The 22,454-nt window shown below is 35.8% G+C and overlaps 1 protein-coding gene across 4 annotated transcripts in view; it reads right to left on the bottom strand.

The window, feature by feature from the left end:
* Positions 1 to 22,454, bottom strand: part of SBNO1 (strawberry notch homolog 1) — a 52,793-nt gene that overhangs the window by 6,692 nt on the left and 23,647 nt on the right. For all 4 annotated transcript variants that reach the window (XM_037816759.1, XM_037816762.1, XM_037816763.1 and 1 more), the window contains exons 14-31: positions 22,203 to 22,385; positions 21,526 to 21,623; positions 19,392 to 19,543; positions 17,858 to 18,055; positions 17,308 to 17,475; positions 17,033 to 17,208; positions 16,481 to 16,612; positions 14,742 to 14,877; positions 13,874 to 13,986; positions 13,698 to 13,769; positions 13,091 to 13,190; positions 8,699 to 8,773; positions 7,889 to 8,035; positions 7,625 to 7,719; positions 7,445 to 7,537; positions 3,496 to 3,633; positions 2,741 to 2,817; positions 1,159 to 1,352 (exon numbers count right to left, since the gene is read on the bottom strand). In XM_037816759.1, coding sequence (XP_037672687.1) covers positions 1,159 to 1,352; positions 2,741 to 2,817; positions 3,496 to 3,633; positions 7,445 to 7,537; positions 7,625 to 7,719; positions 7,889 to 8,035; positions 8,699 to 8,773; positions 13,091 to 13,190; positions 13,698 to 13,769; positions 13,874 to 13,986; positions 14,742 to 14,877; positions 16,481 to 16,612; positions 17,033 to 17,208; positions 17,308 to 17,475; positions 17,858 to 18,055; positions 19,392 to 19,543; positions 21,526 to 21,623; positions 22,203 to 22,385 — 2,347 coding nt within the window. The remainder of the gene's footprint in view (positions 1 to 1,158; positions 1,353 to 2,740; positions 2,818 to 3,495; positions 3,634 to 7,444; positions 7,538 to 7,624; positions 7,720 to 7,888; positions 8,036 to 8,698; positions 8,774 to 13,090; positions 13,191 to 13,697; positions 13,770 to 13,873; positions 13,987 to 14,741; positions 14,878 to 16,480; positions 16,613 to 17,032; positions 17,209 to 17,307; positions 17,476 to 17,857; positions 18,056 to 19,391; positions 19,544 to 21,525; positions 21,624 to 22,202; positions 22,386 to 22,454) is intronic.

Genomic DNA, 22,454 nt, shown 5'->3' with positions numbered 1-22,454 from the left:
ACAACTTCATAGCAAATTTCAAATGAGGCAAAATACTAAGCACAATGAACAAGAATGCCACAAAGAATTAAATGAATACCTAATACCTAAATTAAATAAACATCTAATCTAAGATGCCCATTCAGAAGTAATCTGATTCTTTAGCAGTCTACCCCCAAACAACCAAGCAAACATACGGATGAATCTAGTACAACACTGTCTTTATACTGGAAGATCAAACAGATGACAGAGAGTACTGTTCTATCTACCTACTTTCTATCTTTTGCAGCTCCACAAACATGTGCAACCCACCACCTTCTTCTCGTTGTCCTCCAAAAAGATACAGAGACAGCAATTCAAATGTTTACTGGGGCAGACAATTTCTAAGTGGGCACAGGGAAAATATATCTGCAAACAGGTGAGAATATGGCCTAGGTAAGGGAACTAACACCTGCCACAAGAGACTATGGATAGGCCCAATGTTTCAGTTAAGCGGGTTTTTTAAAAAGAAGTTGGAAATCAATTTCATGTGAAATGTCTTGATTTTTAAACTTTGACCATTAATTCAAATGAAGACCTGCAACAACCAAAAATGCTTGCGGATCAAACAAAATGTCCATGGACTGACTTTGTCCCTCAGGTTGCCAATCTGCTACAGAGGAAGGTTGCCATAAATGAAACAAAGACAAATAAGCAAAGCACAGCCATCGCACTGGTTCCTGTGAAACCTATAGTTGAGCAAATGGTGGGAACAGCTATCCTGGTTTGCCTTTGCTCCCTGCATAACTCCAATCATCCTCTGTGCACAGTGGTTTCGAGTTCCCCAGTCTTAATCTGGCTCAATGAATGTAAACTGGTAGACTTTGGAGAATCCTGGGCAAGAGGCTGAGCTCAGTCTTCGCACCAGGGCCCCTGCACAGGCAGCAACAGTGAGGAAGGAGAACAGGAAGAGCTGAGAGCAGCATAAAATACATCACCCCATGATAACCTGACCCAGAATCAATGAAGTCCATTCAAAAGCTTAACCTCTGCTCAACTTTTTAAGAACATACAAATCAAGCTCAACACCCACTACTGGACTTGATGCTAAGGTTCTAAGATGTTAGAAGCAATATGAGTAAAAAAGCAGGATCTGATTTTTTTCCCCACAACTCAAACCAAAATAAAAATTACACTCACCTACAATCCGCTGTCCATCCTCTGTTCTCAACCGAACTATCTGCATTTTCACATTTGTGCCACTGACAGATGCTAGAACACCCTCAACTTTTGTCCAGACGCTCAGCACTGAACCACATAATACATAATATGTGCGGCAACGAAGGCCTATTTCACAAACTAGTCCCAAGCTTGCTTTTTTGCAATTGCCACGCCTAGGATGAACATGGAGAAAAAGAATATATACACACAAACTCATAAAAGGCTCATAAGGCCATCCAAATTTCAAATGGAAAATGTTCTAGCATCATTTGCCTTTACTAAGTGAATGATTCTTAGATTACAAAACTTTTGGCATGTTGCAGGATCCTTTCCAATTTAAGGTTTGGCTACTGATTTTTTAAAAAGACAGCTATTTCTGGGGCCCAACTCCCTGTGAAATGGCTGATTCACTGGTTTTGGTAGTCATTTAAGCATTTTAGCCATTTTAATATCCATTATCTTAATATAATAATGGTAATTGAAAAAATAATCCTACCAATTATTTCTGTATTATTAAACTAGCAATATGTTGTTCTAAATCAATTAGTGGGAAAGTCTCCAAGCAAACAAAACATTATATCATACATAAATTTTTTTAAACAGAAAAAAGCAACATATCAATATTTTATAGTTAAAATTATTTTTACAATTCATGGATAAAAACAGCTATCCAGTATTAATTCAAGATGAATTTAACACATACAGTGTTACATTTACATGTATAAGACCTTTTTCTTGCTAAAATTCAAAGCAAATATTTCTATAGAGGACTTCTGTAGGTTCATTTTAAAAATATTTAACCTTAAAGGCTTTTCCTAAGTTAATTTTCAACAGAACCAATTAGTTCTCAAAATGAAAACAAACAAAATACAATGCTTAGATCAAAGCAAACTTATCTACCTGCAAGAGTCTTAAAAAAAATCTGACTAAAATTCATTTATATATCCCCTTTTACAAAGTGGACCCAATACTCTAAGACCATTAACTATTTAATGGATGAGAAAACAGTCAAGGAAGAATTAAGACCTGCAGACCATTAAAGTACTCTCCACAAGCTCCTGAAGGTGAATACTACAGTGTATAATGACTTGAAAGAACAGTCTCTGGTACCGTAGCAGCAGTACACAGCTCCAGGACATAACAACATTGTCTTCTGGTGCTGCATAGCTACTTAAGGCATCTCCTTGATTTCTTAGAAGATCTTTAGCCTTAAAAATAAAAGCTGATCTGATAAGAGCACTTTAAAAAAAAAAAAAAAAAAAAAAGGAAGGAAGAAAGGGAAGGAGACAGGGAGGGGAGGAAGAAAAGAAAGTTCTAACACTACAGATGACAGTTAAGTCTCCACTGCCAGTTAACAGCTGACCACAAATAACAAAAGATCAATGAAGAGCAGAAGGGAAACTGAGACAGTGCCTGGTCCTTAGGTGTGTAATAAATATTTCTGATTGAATGAACCATGCCTAACAATAGTTAAACCTGTTCATTTACTTGTAAGAACATATTTGTATGTTTAAATCTTGATGAAACCTGAGAATATGATGAGAAATATGAAAATACTAACCAGTAAGCATGAGTACAAGTATCTGCAGATGAATTATACTGATCTAACCAATGGATCACAGCATCATCAGAAACTACCTGTAAAAAAAGAAGACAAAAATGCCACTGAAACAGTAATGCTTTAAATAAATGGGGTGCCTAATCTGGTCTCTAAAACTTTCCCACAGACAACCAACTTAAAATCATCTCTGTACAGAAAAATTGGCTCACACTACTGGTTCAATTTGAGTACCATTTGTAAAGTCTGCCTTAGCCAAATACTTAAAAATAAAAATCACCATGACGGTTCTTCTTATGCAATAATTTTTTCAAATAGTTAGCGTCACTGTAATTATTTTCAAATGAGAATGGTTAGGAGTCATAGATAACATAACACTACCAAAATAGTAACTAATAGTAATGCTAGGAAAAGCACAGTCATGTGCCATTTTCTAGAAAACATAGCAAAATATAAAATAGCAGCATGTTCACAATAAAACAAAGAGCCATGGGAAGGAATTTCAGTTTGCAACATCTTCTTCCCTTTATTAAAATTCTAAATTTTGTAGTTAACAGTGGAAGTTTCCTTTCTGACAACATAAGCTGTTCCAATCATCTTACAACTTTCCTTAAGGATTAATAACACTAAGACTGGGGCATTAGTATAAGAAAACCTGATGAAGTTTTTTCTGAAAACAATTTTTCCTAAACACAGTTTTGACATTTTATTACAAAATAAGTATTCATAGACAGCATAATGTACAGATAAGAAAATACCTTCTTATATTTCTTTTTCAGATCTGCATAAATTTCTAATTTGAGCTGTTTCCCAGTATTTGGTCTATAAACCAAGAAAAGCTTCTTTTTAGGGTTCACTTCTTTAACTAAGATGGCAGTTTTCTTATTGTTCCTTATCTATTAAAAAAGGTGGAAAAATACAAAGATTAAATGTACACTTTAAGATATGTTCATTTTTGTCTCATCACATCATTTGCATATATAATCACTTGAAGAACTGTAATATCTAATAAATACATGAATAGTAACCATGACAAAAGGATGACAACCAGCTGTGTAACAGACTTGAACAATCTGACCATAATTCTGAGGTAGGTGAAAGACATACAAAGTTGAGGGTGAGAATATTCTTTAGAAAACTGTTTTGAATAAGCTCAACGGCACAAATGGCCAGCATAGGCAATTCTGCCCGGGCTGTTCCTGGAATCACAACCCAAGCAGTCACATGGCTCACAATAAAGTGAGTATAATAAAATATTAATGGTAGACTCTAAGTAGTGGGTGCAATAGCATTCACAGTAAAATCCTTTCACCCTGCTATATATTTTAAAAATTTTATAATCAAATGTTGGGGAAAAATGATGCTGTCCTTCAAGTTGCAATGCCATTCACCTTCCTCCAAGATAAAGACTTGGGTGACACGGTCCTCTGAATGCCCCTAACCCAGCAGTGCTACCTTCCTTACTTCCCGGGACTGTGGTTAAGGGGGAGGCAAGAGAACAACAGACATGGGGCTTGGTAAACAGTGAGTCTATGACAGTAGAAAGCCAAAGTGTTGAACAAATAATAAGTATGTACGTAGAAATGGAAGAAAAGGATGCATGAGAGAAACAACGGAAGTTAGCTATATAATTTTAATTATTTTAAGTTGGACCTATAAGAGAATTCTTAAGGAGTTAAAAAAGCCCTATTTAACACAAGGAAAAACAAGGTTAGAAAATTGGTTTCTTCTTTAAGGATGATGAACCCCTTCTAAGCAATAATCTGTGGAGCTAAATTGAAGGAAAGAGAAAAGTTTAAAGCAAAGCTATTTTCCCAGCTCCTCCACATAATAAGCCACTGTTCACCAAGTTGCTAATTTTTTGTATTAATTTTACAATGATAAAAGAGAATGACTTAATTTTTACTTTTCTCTTCATGGAAATTAAAGATCCTTTGTCTTTTACTTGTTAAAATGATGTGAAACATTGTTTATACAATTACTACAAAAGTCATAAAACAATGGTTAAGGTAAAAATTACATTTTAAATTTTCTGTCAACTGATGTGATACATATTTTAAGGTGCACAATTTTTAAAGCATTTAGCAATATGACATGTCTTAAGAGTATCATGTTAATTGTAACTATACAATCACACTACTGTGAAAATAAAATAATTCTAACATGGATTTCCGAATGTTAACACAGGTTCATGAGTTGCAAAAGCCACGTGTGCTTCAACCACGGCTGCCCGAAGGCTTGCCGTAAGGGACGATGACTCTTCGGAGAGGCCGCTGCTCACTTCCAGCAGACTGCAGCCACCAGTGCGCCCTCGGGCAGCACATGCACGACAAGTGCTTCCACCAAGGAACAAAGGACCAGTGTTACCACATCCTTTCACTCAAGGGAAGCTGGGATTCAGGACTCTCCTCAAAATTTAATAGGGTTTAAATACTGGCAATAATTTCAACTTAAAAACAATAACCAAAACTCTCTGTGAAGCAAATGAAATCTCATCTGGGGGAAATCTGAGTAAGATCCATGACTTAGATCAATGTCAATAGCCTGGTTATGACATTATATTTCAGTTTTGCAAAATGCTTCCTCCAGGGAAACTGGGCAAAGTGAACAAGGAATATCTCAGTATTATTTCTTTAACTGCATGTGAATCTATAATTACCTCAAATTAAAAAGCTTCATTAAAAAAAAGCTCATTATCCAAAATGGGATGTTAATAGATAATATCTAAGAGTGGAAAAATATCTAGAAATAGTAGGATATAGCATATGTTACTCGACAAACAGCAGTAAACAAGAAAAAGCTGCAATAATTGAGACTGGGGATTGGGATGTGGTATGGGAAGGCGTGAGGCAGGGGCTGATTTATTCATTGTAGCTCTTACATTAATTATTTTTGATTGTATGCATACATATTAGCTTGATTTTTAAAAATAAAGACAACAAACAAAAAAAAACAGAGTAGTATATTAGGACAACTATGTAAAAACTACATATGTATGTAGACAGGGACTGGAAAGAAAGTGACATCATTTGACCTTGGAGTATGGGTGACATTTCTCTCTTTAAAAAACTGTCCATTATTGTTATTAAAAACACACACTGGTTCTGCAAATGTCTGAAACCTATAAAAAGGGGGGGGGGGGGGGAACAACCAGAGTTAAATATTTCAAAATGGGAAAGAATGTTTAAAAGCACCAATATTCTAAAAATAGCAGAAAACAATAACTCTTAGGATACTGGCAATGTTGACCCGATTCCTCCTGATTTAATCAAAAAACCATGCAATTTTTACCACTGCAGACTAACAGTCCTCTTTACAGGTGTATTTCCTGGCAGTGAAATAAAAGCATAATGAATCTGACAAAGAATACCATTTTCCACATTATTTATTTACAAGACAAAACAACAAGTTCTTGGTGGGGAGGGTGGTGATGCTCCCCATAACACTTTTACTTCCATTTGCCTTTGGGATCCAACAAATAATGAATTCTTAGTATGAACACATGAGGAACCAGGGAGTCAGCTATTTCCAAAGCCAGAGAGAACAAGTTTTACCCCAAACACATCCATGACTTAATCGGTCCAAGGCCTTTGCAAAAGTTACTTAACTTCTCTAAGCTCATTTCCCCATCTGCAAATTGAAATAATAATGGAGGTCAATCTTGACCTTATAGGACAGCCAAACAGAGAACCTAATATTCAGGAGGATACAAACAATGTTAACAGGAGGAGGAGGAGAAGCGCCGAAAACTAACAAAAATTACATCTTACTCTTCTCCAAGCACTGTTGTAAGCATAGTGGGAGGCAGTAGACGCTGTAACTATTCCCACCTTAAAGATTAGGAAAGAGACTTAAGGAGGTTAAATAATTTTTTCAAAGTTAAACTGCTAGTAAGGAACAAGACTTTGAACTGGAATTTAACCAAGTCAAATTTCAGGAAGTAAGCAGCCAATTTTTAAGCACTACACAAAAATAAATAAAAAGCAAACTCTGTAAAGTTAGAAAAACTACGAACTATGCATTCTCCTGGAAGTTCATGAGATTGAGGCCAAATCTGATATAATGTTATAATTAGGGAAAAAAAGAATAAGCAGAGAAACAGCCCTTTAGATAAAAACAAACCCACATTAGAGTGATAGTATGGATGGCATTTTATGATTCTGTGTGTCCTTGAGAACAAAGATTTTTGGTATGGACGAATGTAAATACAGATAACACATAGAAGAAATTAAATAAAAACTCTAAATAGTCTTGAATTTGAATAGCACAAATCAATACAAACTCAAGATATTGTGCCATACAGCATGTATGTACATGTGTGTATATGCACACACGCACGCGCGCGCACACACACACACACACACACCCACCCCGTTAGCTCTGTCCACAGGAAAATACTCACCAAAAGGATGTAACACTAAGCAACTGACAAATGAAGTCTTCAAGAAATAAAGGATTTTTAGGACTAAGGAAGGTCAATATTGTAGAGGGAAAAAGGTTCAATTACCTAAGAATATATAAATTCTAAAATTGCATGCATCTCATTACATCCCTCAAAATATAGTAAGTAAAAATGTATGTAAACAGACAAACCCACAATTACAGATTACCAAAGAAAAATAAACATGTCAACAAATAATTATAATGTGAGTAATGAAAAAGCATCATATATCTGAATCGTTAACATTTAAAATAAACACATCATACTTGCAATGACAAGTAAAAGCCATCATCTGGTCCTGTTAGCTCAGCCCAAATCCTGGTAGCTTCCTCCCAGGACATTCCCCTTTCTACACTAATCTGCAAAAGAAATAATAAAATTTAAATTAAGAGAGTGCCTATCACAGATGGACATTATACTTGAGCTTGAACACTTTTCAAACTTACTGTGTACAATTCTACATGGCCAGAAGTTGAATATCCTGGAGTCAAAAACTTCTTAACATCACTTTTCCTCACCTTTTCATCTCCAGAACCAAGATCTTGAACAAGGAAAGTAACATGTACAAGTAAGAGAGGATAGTTTTTTAGGAACTCACACAACATTTAAAAAATTGGCCCACTGCAGTTGATTTTGTACCATGGATGATTGTGTGGTATGTGAATATATCTCAATAAAACTGAGTTAAAAAAAAAAATTGACCCACTTACCTAAGATGCCCATATCATATCTTCCATTCTTTTTAGCATTCTGAACAACTGCAGTAAGTGTGTCGGCAAAATACTGAAACAATGCATTCTGCTGATGCACCTCCATGCCCAAAATTCTATTTAAGAATTTTCCTATGTTGTTATAATCTACAATGACAAGATTACATGAAAGATTTAACACATCCAATGGTAACTAAAACCTTTTGTTCATCTAGGCCCGATTTCTCCTCTAAAATCTTCCCTGACAGCTTTAGCATCGCCCCAGAGCAGAGCAGTAATGTGCCCATTTCTACCTCTAGCAATTAGCATGGCTGTACTACAAGCTCAACAGATGCTTGCTGAATTGAATGTCTGCATATCCAACTTCACTTACTTGAAGTATAAACAGAATTAGGCACATGAGAATATTTGTTCTCCAATATTAATCCTCGACTCATAAAAAAAGTTTTAAGTTAGGGAATCTCAAACTTGGGTGCATAATTAGAATCACCTTGGAGCTTGTGAAAACTACCAATCTGTAAGCTCCACACCTGGTTTCAGTATTTTTTAAAAGCTTGACTGCTGATCACATATGCAGCCACGGTTGAGAACCACTGCTATAGACAGAAGAGGGGTTTTATCTCTTTTGAATATCCACAGTAGTATAAATTTCCCAGAGTACTCTGTAGGCATTCAGTAAGTAGGGATCAAAAAGTAGACTTAATTGAAGCTTCCCCTTCAGGTTGCCACAAGGAGAAAAAATAAAGCAGGCTTCAATAATACAGTAAGTTACAGTTACATGTATATGCAAAAATTAGTATTATTTATTACCTTTATCAAGAGTAAGAATTCCTGAGCGATCTTCTACATTTATCAGGCCAACTCCTATCAGTCCTTGTCGAACATCTAGAAGAACATAAACTCATAAATCACCTTATAACTCAAATAACTCAATGAACTTTACCTGACTAATCAAATTAGACCATGTTCTAGTACAGGACACAGCCTATGTATCTTCCACAGTTGCTTTAAGTGAATTAAATGGAACCCACAGTCCCCAAAGATCTTTAGACACTCCAAATTCTACAGTACTAAAAACTCACACTACACACTATTATTTCATTAAAAATACCTTATCAACAACAATCCTTAGCAGAGGAAATCTTTGGCTAATCATCTGTCACTCAGACTCTTAAAACAATTCTGAGCACAGAACAGGATAGTAGTTGATTAAATAATTGCATTAATAAGAATATAATCATGCTTCCTGGCTAAATGTTACCTATTATTATTGGCAAAGTGGTCGGAATGATAAGCAATAAGTACGATAGTCAACATGTTCTGAATTATGTTACTAAGAGGGGAGCTTAGAGATCTTCAAAAAATTGTTGGTGTCCAGGCTCCAACTAAGACTTATAGAATACGTGTATAAGAGAATAGAGCCAAGGTTTGGTTTTTGTTTGTTTTCTTTTTTTTTTTTTTTTTAAATGCTAACAGTGATCCTGAACACCGGTAATGATATGTATAGATAAACTGTTACCAACACCAAACCCTGCTTCAGGTGGAAAGGAATCTCTGGTGAAAAATGGTAACTCCACAATGAAAATGTTTCTCTTACTTATTTCACAAAATATTTTCATAGTTTCCTCAACTACTAAAATCATCTACGATTCCTTACACATATGGGGTACAATCTACTTTACAGAACTGCAATATGGATTTAAGAATTTCTGTAGTGCTACCCAGGAATTTTTTTTTTTTTAATTATGGAAACTTTCAAACATAAAGGTAAAGAAAATATTCTAATGAGCTACAAGTACCCATCACCCACTTTTTTTTTAAACTGGGATAACATATACAGGCATACCTCATTTTATTACTACACAGATATTGTGTAAGTTATAAATCAAAGGAGGGCAGAAACCTGTGTTGAGCAAGTTTATCAATGCCAGTTTTCCAACAGCATGTGTTTACTTTATGTCTCTGTATCACGTTTTGGTAATTCTTGTATATTTCAAACTTTTTCATTATTTTATCTGTTACGGTGATCTGTGATCAGTGATCCTTGATGTTATTATTGTAATTATTTTGGGGCACCACAAACTATGCCCATAAATAGATGAACTTGATAAATGTTGTGTGTGGTCTAACTGCTCCACCAATTGGCTGCTCCCCATCTCTCTCCCTCTCCTTGGGGTTCCCTATTCTATGAGACACAGCAATATTGAAATTAGGCCTATTAATAATGCTATAAAAGCCTCTAAATGCTCAAGTGAAAGAAGAGTTTCATGTCTCTCACTTTAAAAAGCTAGAAATGATTAAACTTTGTAAGCAAGGCATGTCAAAAGCTGAGGAAGGCCAAAAGCTAAGCCTCTTGGGCCACTTATCCAAGTTGTGAAAGGAAAAGGAAAGTTCTTGAAGGAAAACTACTCTGGTGAACACATGAATGATAAGAAAGCACAACAGTCCTTATTGCTGATATGGAGAAAAAGTTTTAGTGATGGAGATAGCAGATCAACCCAACTACAACATTCCCTTAAGCCAAAACCTAATCCAAAGCAAGTCCCAACCCTCTTCGATTCTACGAAGGTTGAGAGGTGAGGAAGCTGCAGAAGAAAAGTCTGAGGCTAGCAAAGGTTAGTTCATGAGGTTTAAGGATAGAAGTCACCCATAATATAAGAAGCCATCCATAATACAGAAATGCAACGTGAAGCAACCAAGTGCCAATGTAGAAGCAGCAGTAAGTTATACTGAAGATCGAGTTAAGATCATTGATGAAGGTGGCTACACTAAACAATAGATTTTCAATGTAAACGAAACAGACTTCTATTGGAAGAGGACGCCATCTAGGACTTTCATAGCTAGAGAGACGTCAATGCCTAGCTTCAAAGCCTCAAAAGACAACCAGACTCTCTTGTTAGGTGCCAATACAGCTGATGACTTGAAGTTGAAGCTAATGCTCACTTACCATTCTGAAAATCCTATGACCCTTAAGAATTATGCGAAATCTACTCTGCCTGTGCTCTATAAATGGAACAACAAAGGCTGGATGACAGCACATCTCTTTACAACATGGATAAGTGAATATTTTAAGCCCACCGTTGAGACCTACTGCTCAAAAAAAGACAATTCCTTTCCAAGTATTACTGCTCACTGACAATGCATCTCGTCACCCAAGAGCTCTGGAGATGTACAAGGAGATGAATGTTGTTTTCATGCCTGCTAACACAATATCCATTCTGCAGCCCATGGATCAAGGAGTATTTCAACTTTCAAGTCTTAAATAAAGAAATACATTTTGTCAGGCTATAGTTGCCAAATTGATTCCTCTGATGAATCTGGGCAAAGTAAATTCAAAACCTTCTGGAAAAGATTCACCATTCTAGATATCATTAAGAGCATCTGTGATTCTTGGGAGGAGGTCAAAATATCAACATTCACAGGAGTTTAAAAAATTTGATTCCAATGCTCATGGATAACTTTGAGGGGTTCAAGACTTCAGTGAAGGATGTAACTGCAGATGTGGTAGAAAAAGCAAGAGAATCAGAATCAGAGGTGGAGGATGAAGACGATTGAATCGCTGCAATCTCATGATAAAACTTTAATGGATGAAGAGTTGCTTCTTATGGGTGAGCAAAGAAAGTGGTAATTTGAGAGGGAATTTACTCCTGGTGAAGATGCTGTGAACACTGTTGACATGAAAACAAAGGATATAAAATATTATACAAATTTAGTTGATAAAGCAGCAGCAGGGTATGAGAGGACTGACTCCAAGTTTGAAAGAAGTTCTACTGTGGGTAACAGGATATCAAACAGTATCACATGCTACAGAGAAACCATTTGTGAAAGGAAGAGACAATTGATGCGGCAAACTTCACCATTGTCTTATTTTAGGAAATTGCCACAGCCACACCCTCTGCAACCACCACGCTGTTCAGTCAGCAACCATCAACACTGAGGCAAGACTCTCACAGCAAAAAGGTTATGGCTCACTGTAGGCTCAGAGGATGGTTGGCATTTTTTAGCAATAAAGTGATTTTAAATTAAGGCATGCACATTGTTTTTACAGGGCATAATACTATTGCACACTTATTAGACTAGAATACAGTATGTAAAAATAGCTTTTATATACACTGGGAAACCAAAAAATTCACGTGACTTGCTTTATTGTGATATTCATTTTATTGCAGCAGCCTGGAATTGAACCCCCAGTATCTCTGAGATATGCTTATATATAACACAATTTCCCATTTTAACCATTTTGAAATGTAAAATTCAGTGGTATTAATTACATTCACAATGTTGTGCTACCATCATCACCATCCATTACCAAAACATTTTCATCACTCTAAACAGAAACTCTGTATCCATTATGCAATAACTTCCCATTCCCCCACTCCCCCAGGCCCCTGGTAACTCTAATCTACTTACTGTCTGGATGAATTTGCTTATTCTAGATATTTCATTTAAGCAGAGTCATACAATATTTGTCCTTCTGTGTCTGGCTTACTTCACTCAACATAATGTTCTCAAAGTTTATCCATGTCATAACATGTCTCACAATTTCATTCCTTTTCATAACTGAATAACATTCCATTATGTGGATATACCACATTTTGTTTTCCCATCCACTGTTGGTGGACACTTAGGTTGATTCCATCTTTTAGCTATTGTGAATAATGCTGCTGTGAACACAGGTGTACAAGTATCTGTGTGAGTCCCTGTTTTCAATTCTTTGGGGTATATACCCAGATGCAGAATTGCCAGCTCATGTAGTAATTCCATGTTTAACTTCTGAGAAAACATCACCCAATTTTAACACCTGTTCAGACATGGCCAATCCTGTTTCATCTCCACCCCCTACAAACCTTCACAGATTATTTACCTAGGTACTTTCAAACTTTAGAATTAATTTTTAAAAACTATCTGGCAAAGTGATTCTAATTAATGTAACAAAAGACACTTTCCTCTATTAAGTCTAGTATTAGATAACATATTATAAACTATATCAAGAGTAGAAGCACAACACTTGAAAGAAATCTGTTTTAATGTCTACTGCTTCATATAAGAAGTAAACAAGTGTTCCAGCAACCTTTAATTTTTAAATTTTACACAACTTATGTCCAAAGAAAAATAAAAACTAAAAGCAACAGCACATTAGAACAGGTTGTAATGCATACTTGTCAGTAACCATTTTCCTTTATGACTATTTGTAAAAGTCACCTTTAAAGAATTCACCAGGATAGTCTGGAGGTGGTGATACCATAGGGGAATCCAGGTTTACAATGGACTTCATGACAATCTCTAAAGCATTTCTTCCATACTGCAATAAAAATGAAAAGTTTTTAACCACTCTCAGCATTTGGAAGCTCTTCAATCACATGACCAAACTCTTATAAAAACTATTACCACACAGAAGACTCAAAAACAGCAGGTCTCAATTATCTTTACGTAGATTTTAAACTGTCTAAACTCAAGTCCTTGCATTCAATAAAGAAATGACTTCTTTTGCTTCTGAGAACACACAGTTGACTCATTCTTAAGTATTTATTATATTCCTACTTTCCAACAGGAATAAAGAGCTGACTACCTTGTAGAGCCAACTTACCCAAGGCTTCATATGTGAAATTCCACCTCATATGGGAAGCCTAAGATTTTAAAGCAAAACTATAAGGGGAGGGGCAGTGTTAAGTTTTCAAGTCAGTTAACTGCTTTACCTTTTTGTCCTTTATATTAAGATCAAAGCATTACCCCAAATTAAACATCTATCACACTACAAATACCATACACTACTACAAGTTTTCAGAGGTAATAAAGCCAATATGTGTACCTTATTGTCAAAGTTGAACCTGCTCAAATCTCTAGATTCTGTTGCTCTTCTGTCACCATGCGTAAGTGCTCCCTATCAAAACATAAAATTTCCCATCAAGGCAGTTAGTTGACCCCTTTAACAGAAGACAGGTTAAAACAGATCATCTTTTAACTTTCACACCCCCCAAAACTTACCAAACTCTCAAGTCTTTTAGCAACAATAGAGGCAAATCTTTGTTCTCCCGCCAATTCAGAAATCAGAAAGACATATTCAGGAGCAGTAACTTGGTTTGATCTATGAGTTCTTCCTGTAACAACATATTTCTAAAAATCACTGACTGTGTTCAATAGATAAAGACAGGGTATTTTCTGCATTTAGCACTAAGGTGGCATTTAGAAAACCTTAAACAAAAGGAAAAACTCAGGAATATAACATTTACTCCAACCCCCAAAAACTACGCGGTCAAAAAAAACTAATTACAACACCCATATTCAGAACAATACTCCCCCTACCCATAAACCAAGAGGGAACAGAACCTGCCATAAAACTGTTAACAATCAAAGTATTGTTATGCCACCCCACTTTTGGTTAAACAATGTTCCTGATGCACAGCTGCCCTGTATTTTCCCAAAATTATTGTTGTTTTTTTATATTCACTTTGGGTCACAGGGACATGAAGATGGAAGGGAAGAGAGAGGTGCTCTCAGTGAAGCCACTGAGGGGAGAAATGGACATGGAAATGGCAGCTGCTCTGATGTGGACTCCATACATCCTAAACGTCTACAATAAAGACCCTCCCAAGGAGCCCTGTTCTTGGATATAATGTCTGGAACCCCATGCAACTCCATAGCAGATCTCTTACATCTTTTAAGATAGGGAAGAAATGAATTTGTGACACATCATACATTATAAGGTATACATAATATACCTTAAGAATTTCCAAAAGCTATAAATTATGTCAAGTTATAAGACACCTTACATTAAATCCTGGTTTTGACATGCACAAATTTGCCCAGTGATTCCCAGCTATGCATTTAAGTGACATCCAGTGCAGGAACTTACCAAATTGCTGAATTGCTCTATCAGCACTCCAAGGTAATTCCAAAGTCATGTGAACTCTTCGCCTTTGATTTTTAGCTCTCCGATCCGCTTGTAAGGAAATACCCGAGCTGGCAGCTTCTGAGATGATAGCAATATTCTATAGCAAATAGAAGAAGAAGAAAAAATCACCTCTGCACAAGGACAAGCAAGACAGTGCCTTAGGTAAAGCATTTCAGTAGGCTGCTGGTGGTCCACTGTTAAGTGCTATCCCTTCCTCCCAAACAAAACAACCCCTAATTTTAGCTGTATATGGCTAGTACACGGCTGTGCAGAATCGAGGTTGTATATCTCAGGCTCTCCTTGCAGCTAAGTGATGATATGTGCAATGTCCAGGAAATGTCCTTAAGGGCAGGGAACATGCCTTCTCTTCCCCTTTTCTCCTACTTGCTGGATGAAATGTAGAGGTAATCACTGGATCTGGAAGAGCTATCTTGGAACCTGGAGGCCAACATATTACAGGAATAAGACTGAAGATGAGACCTGGGTGTCCAAGGAGCCATACCAGCCTTGGACTACCTAACCAAATGTACACATGAAAGAAAGAAACCTTGACCTTATTTAATGTAATTTTAGATTTTCTATCACTTGGTCAAAATGAATTCTAATACAATTCATATTGCATACAGACCTAGATTCATTAAATAAATGCATAAAGTAGCTGATTATATCCTCTACCTATAATCTTTAAAATATGCAACATTTTTAAAGATAGATAGACGGAGAAACAGAATGATATAGTACATACGACAAAAAGTTAAAATTGGCAGTTCTAGGTATTTAGAGGAGGTAGGGATATTTAGAGGTAGGGATATTTAGAGGAGGAAGTTCTCTATATGGGTTTTGCATCGTTACTGTAACTGTCCTATAAGTTTGAATGTATTTTAAAATGAAAAGCTAAAAGAAGTAAGTTAATACTATCTTTTTAATACATTTTTAAAAGACAACTTTGATATTGCTAACTATCATCTAATTCTCCAATTTCAGCAGCAGAAAAATTTCTGAACTTTATATAAACCAAAACGTGGGTAGAGAAGTAAGATTTCATCCTTCCTCTTTTAGATTAAGGAAGGAGGCTGAAGGGATACTGCTGTCTGTTTTTTAGCAATACCCTGAGCAAATGTGTACAGCAATTCCAGCTAGATGAAGGAAGAACTGGATCTGAGAACCTTTAAGTCTGACAAGGTTTACTTAACAATAAAAGTCTACAGGAAAAGCCTCCGGAGGCAACCAAAATTCAACAGTGGTCAGATATGAAAGCTCCATCTACAAGAGATTTATAGTAAAAAAAACTGAATAAAAACTGGCATGGCAATAAAATAAAGAAACTGCAAAACCAAAGGATATTACTAATCTGAGCACTCTTAAATATCATTCAAGACTTAAAACTAGACTGGATGGTGTAATGTTAGATGTCATGTCACCAGGATGAACTAAGAGAACATAGGATGTTATATTCTGGTTAAAGATTTTAGAAGCCTCTAAGTAAGTAAAAGTCACTATCTACTTCTGTGCGCAATACGGAACATTTACTATATTCAATTTGAGATAAAATAATAGAAACGTAAAATGATCAGTGATTAGATACAATTACTAAAAAATGTAGAAAACAAGATTCATATTAAAAGCAAAGAAACCTCTAAAGTTTAATCTACATACAGGCATTGTTTTTTTTTCATTGAAAACCACCCCAAAAAGCATACCTTATCTCCGTCCATAAATCTTTGTTTTTCCGTGATATTTAGTATTTCTACAGGCACATCAAGTTCCGATCTTGACTCGTATGATATGCTTCCATCATCATTGCTCACAACCCTCCCCTTGCGACCAGTCATCTGGAAAGCCAAATAACATCACTTACAATTTAGGTATCTGACTATGGTGCATGAAGCTCAATTACTACTTCCTTAAAGAAACTTGGTGGGCGGCAGAAGGGGATAGTAAAGCTCTAATCTGTTGAGCGGCCTGCACTGCAGTTTCAATTCCAGTGGAGAAAGGACACGAGCAGACCAATGAACACAAAGACGGCAGGACAGGTAAGTGACAGAGATCAGAGGCTCACGGGAGACGCTCAGCCCTGTGAGCAAGAATTCACTGGCTCGAGGATAACAACAACGTAGAACAAGGGTCTAGAGCTAAAAGAGAAAACTGGAATAGATATGAGGATACCTAAATACCACTCATTCCACAGGGTTCAGAGATGATAAAAAAAAATGTTACCAAGGAGAGACAGCCCCGACTCAAGCCATATTTACCTCAGCAACATTCTCAGGGCCACCAAGTTCATCAATAAGTTCATCAAGGGTATTAGGAGGGAGGTCTTCAGCTAATTTTTCTAGTTTCTCAAGTAGGTCTTTCTTCATCTGTTGGGCCCTTTCCACGGCATCCTGACTTGTTATAAGGCTACTGTTACTGTTCGTGTTATTGTGAGCTAGATAAAGTACATATATTAAAAGTCAGCAAAAGTTTATGGTTTTTTATTTTGTTTAAAAGTATGTATCACAGACAAAGCAAGCTTCCACACTGATACCTGGTGCACTATTAGAAGCCGGCGAAATAACTGGCGTAGATGAAAAACTAGGTCGTTTTGATCCAAGACCTGATGCTAATAAGGCACTTTGAATAGAATCTGGATCTATACTTTTCCTCTTTTTTTTATCTTTGCTTTTCTTGTGGTCTTTTCTGATTAACCAGGGATCTGAAAGTTAAGGTAAATGCAGGTCAAATCATTTGGTAAGTATAGAATCTTCTAAGGAAACAAATAACCCTTGAATTATTTTTGTATTGTTACTCATAACCTGCAGGTCATCAACAACCATAGTGGCTCAGTACCTCCATACATCACAGGATACAATGTCCAAGTTTGAGGTTAAAAATAACCTCACAAAAATCATCTCACATGCATGAGCTCAAGGCTCCAGAGGACAACAAGCTTGGAGTTCTCTCCACCAAGCAAAGACTAGAATTTCTGTGACATATGTACTGCACAGAAAAAAAAAGGTTTTAATACAATATTCCATTTTCAAATACACTGACATTAACTACCCATTTACTTATATTTAACTCATGGATGAACTTACCATCTTCATCATCCTCACTAGACTCATCTCTAAATGGGTTGAAATCATCATCATCTCCAGAACTCATGTTCTTAGAGCTCTCATAGTCACTTTCTTCATTATCAGAGGCATCAGATTCACTGCCACTATCATCAGAACTGCTACCAGTAAGGCCACCAACTTTTCGTGCTTTTTTGGCTTCTCGCGTTATCTCTTCACCTATCCCCCAAGCCCAAAACAAGAGAGTCAGTCCCAATACACTGTTTCCAAAAACCTAGGACATCACATTTACTTTATAAATTAATTCAAAAAGGAAGTGCAAAAGAAAGCATTTACGTAAGTAGACAAGAAAAAATAAAATTCAAGTACTCTTAGGAAGAAATTATATACATGTACAAACTCAAGACTGCCTTCAAAGCACGCAAGTTTCAAAATAAAACCAGGACAACAGAGTTAAAACAATCTCTGGCATATTCACAACTGACTGTGCATCAGGCTGTGAGAAGAGGCCTATTAAGAAAATGTTTACAGACATGGAATACTTAGAAAAATCAATCACAGACATGGAATACTTAGAAAAATCAATCTATAAAACCTCATTTTTGCAAGTCATATAAGGAGTTGATTTAAATTATCTTTTTTAATATTTGGAAAATATATCTGGAACGAATCAGTCAAAACTAAGAGCATAAAAAAAGTTCATGTTTTAATGCAATAAGAAGGTAATTCAAGAAAGGGAAATATGACCATTCAACCATTTAAAAATACCACTTTTTACACCACTGAAATAAAAAAATATTTCCACTTAAGCTATGGCAGCCAATCCATTGTCAGGCCTATTAAAATTATAAAAAACAAATATCTTAGAATGGATGAAATAAAGTTAACATGTCAGGCACTGTGTTTAGAACTCCATACACAGTATCACATTTAATCTTCACAATATAATAAATTATCGCTATTTTAAAGAAAGAGAGCCTGAGAAAAGTTTAACTCCTTAAAGCCAAACATTTTAACAAGCATCTAAATACAAACCCAAGTTTGTATTATTATAAATTTTCTAACAAAATTATAAATTATATTCCTAATAATTTATTTAAATAATTTACTAACAGAAATCTCCTTAAAGACTATAAAAATATCCAGTTCTCTATATACTTAAAGGCAGCTTTGACAACAGAAAGATCTGGATTTCAGTTCCTGTGTACCCTTCACCATGAGAACCTGGGCAAATTCCTTAATCTCTTAACATTTCTTTGCCTTGGTTTCCTCTGTCTATAAAACGTAAAAATAATACCTAATTTAATCTCTAGCAAGTTAAATGACGTAACATATGGCAGGTGCTTAACACAATGCCTAGCACCAATCAATTGTTCAAACTCTAATTCAAAACAAGAGTTTACTTGTGCATTCATCAAAACTACACAACTGATAAAGAAAACAATGATCTACTTGCCAATTCAAGGAAGACGGTCCACTCCGAAAATACAGCTGTTTCAAAAATGGTCATATTTACAACAGTTTTAATACCAAAATTTTAAAACGAACTACCTACCTTTCCGCTTCTTTATTTTATTTTCTTTACAAGGACTATCTCTTGGTGAACTGTTGTTACTCGGAGCTGTCAAATCTATTCCTAGCAAACTATAAAGTTTTTTCCTGTCTGGAGCAGGGAAGTGCTTTTCAATGAGTGATTGCAACACTCCTCTGTTGGTAGGAAACAACAATGGCAATTAGTGGTTCTATTTGCAAAATAGTTCATAATACATAAAGTTTTAAGAAATATACTTATTAAAAACAAACTAGGGATGTGCTATATTACCTTTTCAATTCTAAAAAATACTGATAACCCAGCTCAAATGAATTTTAATTTTCTAGGTCAAGGCTATCCAACAGAAATATAAGCCATATACACAACTTTCACATTTTGTAATAGCTATACCAAAAACTAAAACGAAACAGATCAAACTAATTTTAATAAAATATTTTATTTAACCCAATGTCATTTCAACATATAATCAATAATGAAAAAATTACTAATAAGATAATTTCCTTTTTTTTCCCCATATGAAGTCTTTGGTACCGGTTGTGTTTTTTGCCCTTGCAGCACATCTTGATTTAGACTAGCCATTTCAACTGCTCAATAGTCACATGTGATTAATGGCTACCAAACTGAAAAGCACCATTCTAGGCACTTAAGCATAGAGAAATAAGACATTTGTGGGTACATATTTTGCCTTTAAAAGCAGTTTTCAACTATATCCATCTTAAAGGGAGCCAGTTGAATTTATGCCCTAAGGGCAAGATGGACACAGGTTATTAGTTTTTTTAAATTCATTTTAATTGAGATATATTCACATACCACGCATTCATACAAAGCGTACCTTCAATTGTTCACAGTACCATTATATACTTGTGCATTCATCACTAAAATTAATTTTTGAACATTTTCATTACCACACACACAAAAATATTAAGAATAAAAATTAAAGTGAAAAAGAACAATTAATGTAAAAAAGAACACTGGGTGCCTTTTTTGTTGTTGTTTTTTGCCCCCATTTTTCTACTTATTCATCCATACACTGGACAAAGGGGAGTGTGGTCCATATGACTTTCCCAATCACAGTGTCACCCCTCTTAAGTTACATTTTTATACAATCGTCTTCAAGATTCATGGGTTCTGGGTTGTAGTTTGATAGTTTCAGGTGTTTACTACTAGCTATTCCAATTCATTAGAACCTAAAAAGGGTTGTCTACGTTATGTGTAAGAGTGCCCACCAGAGTGACCTCTCGGCTCCTTCTGGAATCTCTCAGCCACTGAAACTTATTTCATTTCCTTTCACACCCCTCTTTTGGTCAAGTAAATGTTCTCCATCCCACAATACCAGGTCTAGATTCTTCCCCAGAAGTCATATTCCACATTGTCAGGGAGATTCACTCCCCTGGGTGTCAGATCCCACGTAGGGGGGAGAGCAGTGATTCCACCTGCCAAGTTGGCTTAGCTAGAGAGAGAGGGCCACATCTGAGCAACAAACAGGCATTTGGGAGGAGGCTCTTAGGCACAATTATAGGCAGGCCTAGCCTCTCCTTTGCAGCAACAGTCTTGCCAAGGGCAAGTCCCGTTGACAGAGGGCTCAGCCTATCAAACCACCAGTCCCCTATGGGAGACAGGTTATTTTGTTAATTTTACTACCAGAGTTAGAACTGGCAGGTCAGATCAATGAAAAACAATGCTGAAATCATTCTCTAAAAATTCTTTTTTACTATCTCATGACTATTTCCATTTTTCTATACTAGACTTTATTATACTGGGACAACCTACAGCTATTACTCCCCTGGATAAATGTTATTTCAAAAGTAGCATTAGATCACAAGTTGTGTAATCCACTGAAACTAAACCAATTTGTCATGCAGCAAGGCGTACAAGAGAAAATCAAGCCCTTCAATTAGTCCAAATACTCTGAGTAATATTATAAAAAAAGAAAAAACTATCAAAATTTCAGGATTATGAGAATTCTATGAAACTGTTTTCCAACAGATGTACTGTATCGGAACAGCACAGAATTGCAAAAACTAAGATCAAGAAAACTTTAAAGGTCGTCAAGACCAATCAAAAATTCTGCCTCTAGGAAATGCCAACTTCTAAATTAATCTTAATAAAAACTCAAAAAGAAAACCAAAAACATTACTTGGCAGTTGAAACAAAATCATTCAATTCTCCCCCGCCTTCTTCCAAGGCTTCTAAAGTTCTAGCTTCTCCTGTAGATTGTAGACCAATTACAACACACTGGAGAAAAAAGAAAACATGAATTACAAACAAAAATATGCTTATCCTTTCTTACTAAAACTATGTATTTACTTCTTTTAAAAGAGAAGATTTTGAACAAGAATGACTCCATTATAGTAAAGCATGTGTATGCTCATTAATTTATGCTACAAATACTTAAGAGACCTGTGTGTCAAGAACTTAGCCAGGAAATAGAATTATAAAAGTGAATAAGATGGAATCCTCTGCTCTTATGGAACTTACAGTCCTGCGGGTTTTAAGTAGATATATACTCACCAAAAAGAAACAAACCAAGCTTACTGCCCTATATAACCACATATTTTCAGTGGTTATATTTATGGATGGTCAAACTGAAATGACAAGTATTTCTTTATACTTTTTCAAGTTACCTAAATTCTGTATGAACAACAGGGACTGCTTTTACAATTACAAAAATCATTATCTTTAAAAGTCTTATTAAATCAAAACTTTTAAAACTATCTTTTAGAAAGAGCAGACTTTACAAGATAAAAACCTCAACACCCACAAAGATTAACAACATAACCAAAAAATGAATCTGAACACATTTCTCCAACTTACTTTTCCATTCTTGATTTCTTCTCGAGCTAGTTGCACAACCCTTTTAACTTTGGATGCTATACATAAGTATTTGAAAAATCTCTGGTGAGCAGACCAGAATTGACCCCACATGGATTTCTTCATTCGTTGCTCAGCATCAATCAGATCGGCGGCTTGCTGAAATCGCTCTCTGGCAATTACCCACTGAAGATGCAAAATCAACATTTTACATATTTCACTGTTGAGTGAGAGTTTCAAAAAAACGACCAATTC

This window comes from Choloepus didactylus, chromosome 23 (genome assembly GCF_015220235.1).
Source record: "Choloepus didactylus isolate mChoDid1 chromosome 23, mChoDid1.pri, whole genome shotgun sequence".
Classification (NCBI taxonomy): Eukaryota; Metazoa; Chordata; class Mammalia; order Pilosa; family Megalonychidae; genus Choloepus; species Choloepus didactylus.
The sequence above is the reverse complement of the archived record's forward strand: the minus strand, read 5'-3'. Positions and strand labels throughout refer to the sequence as shown.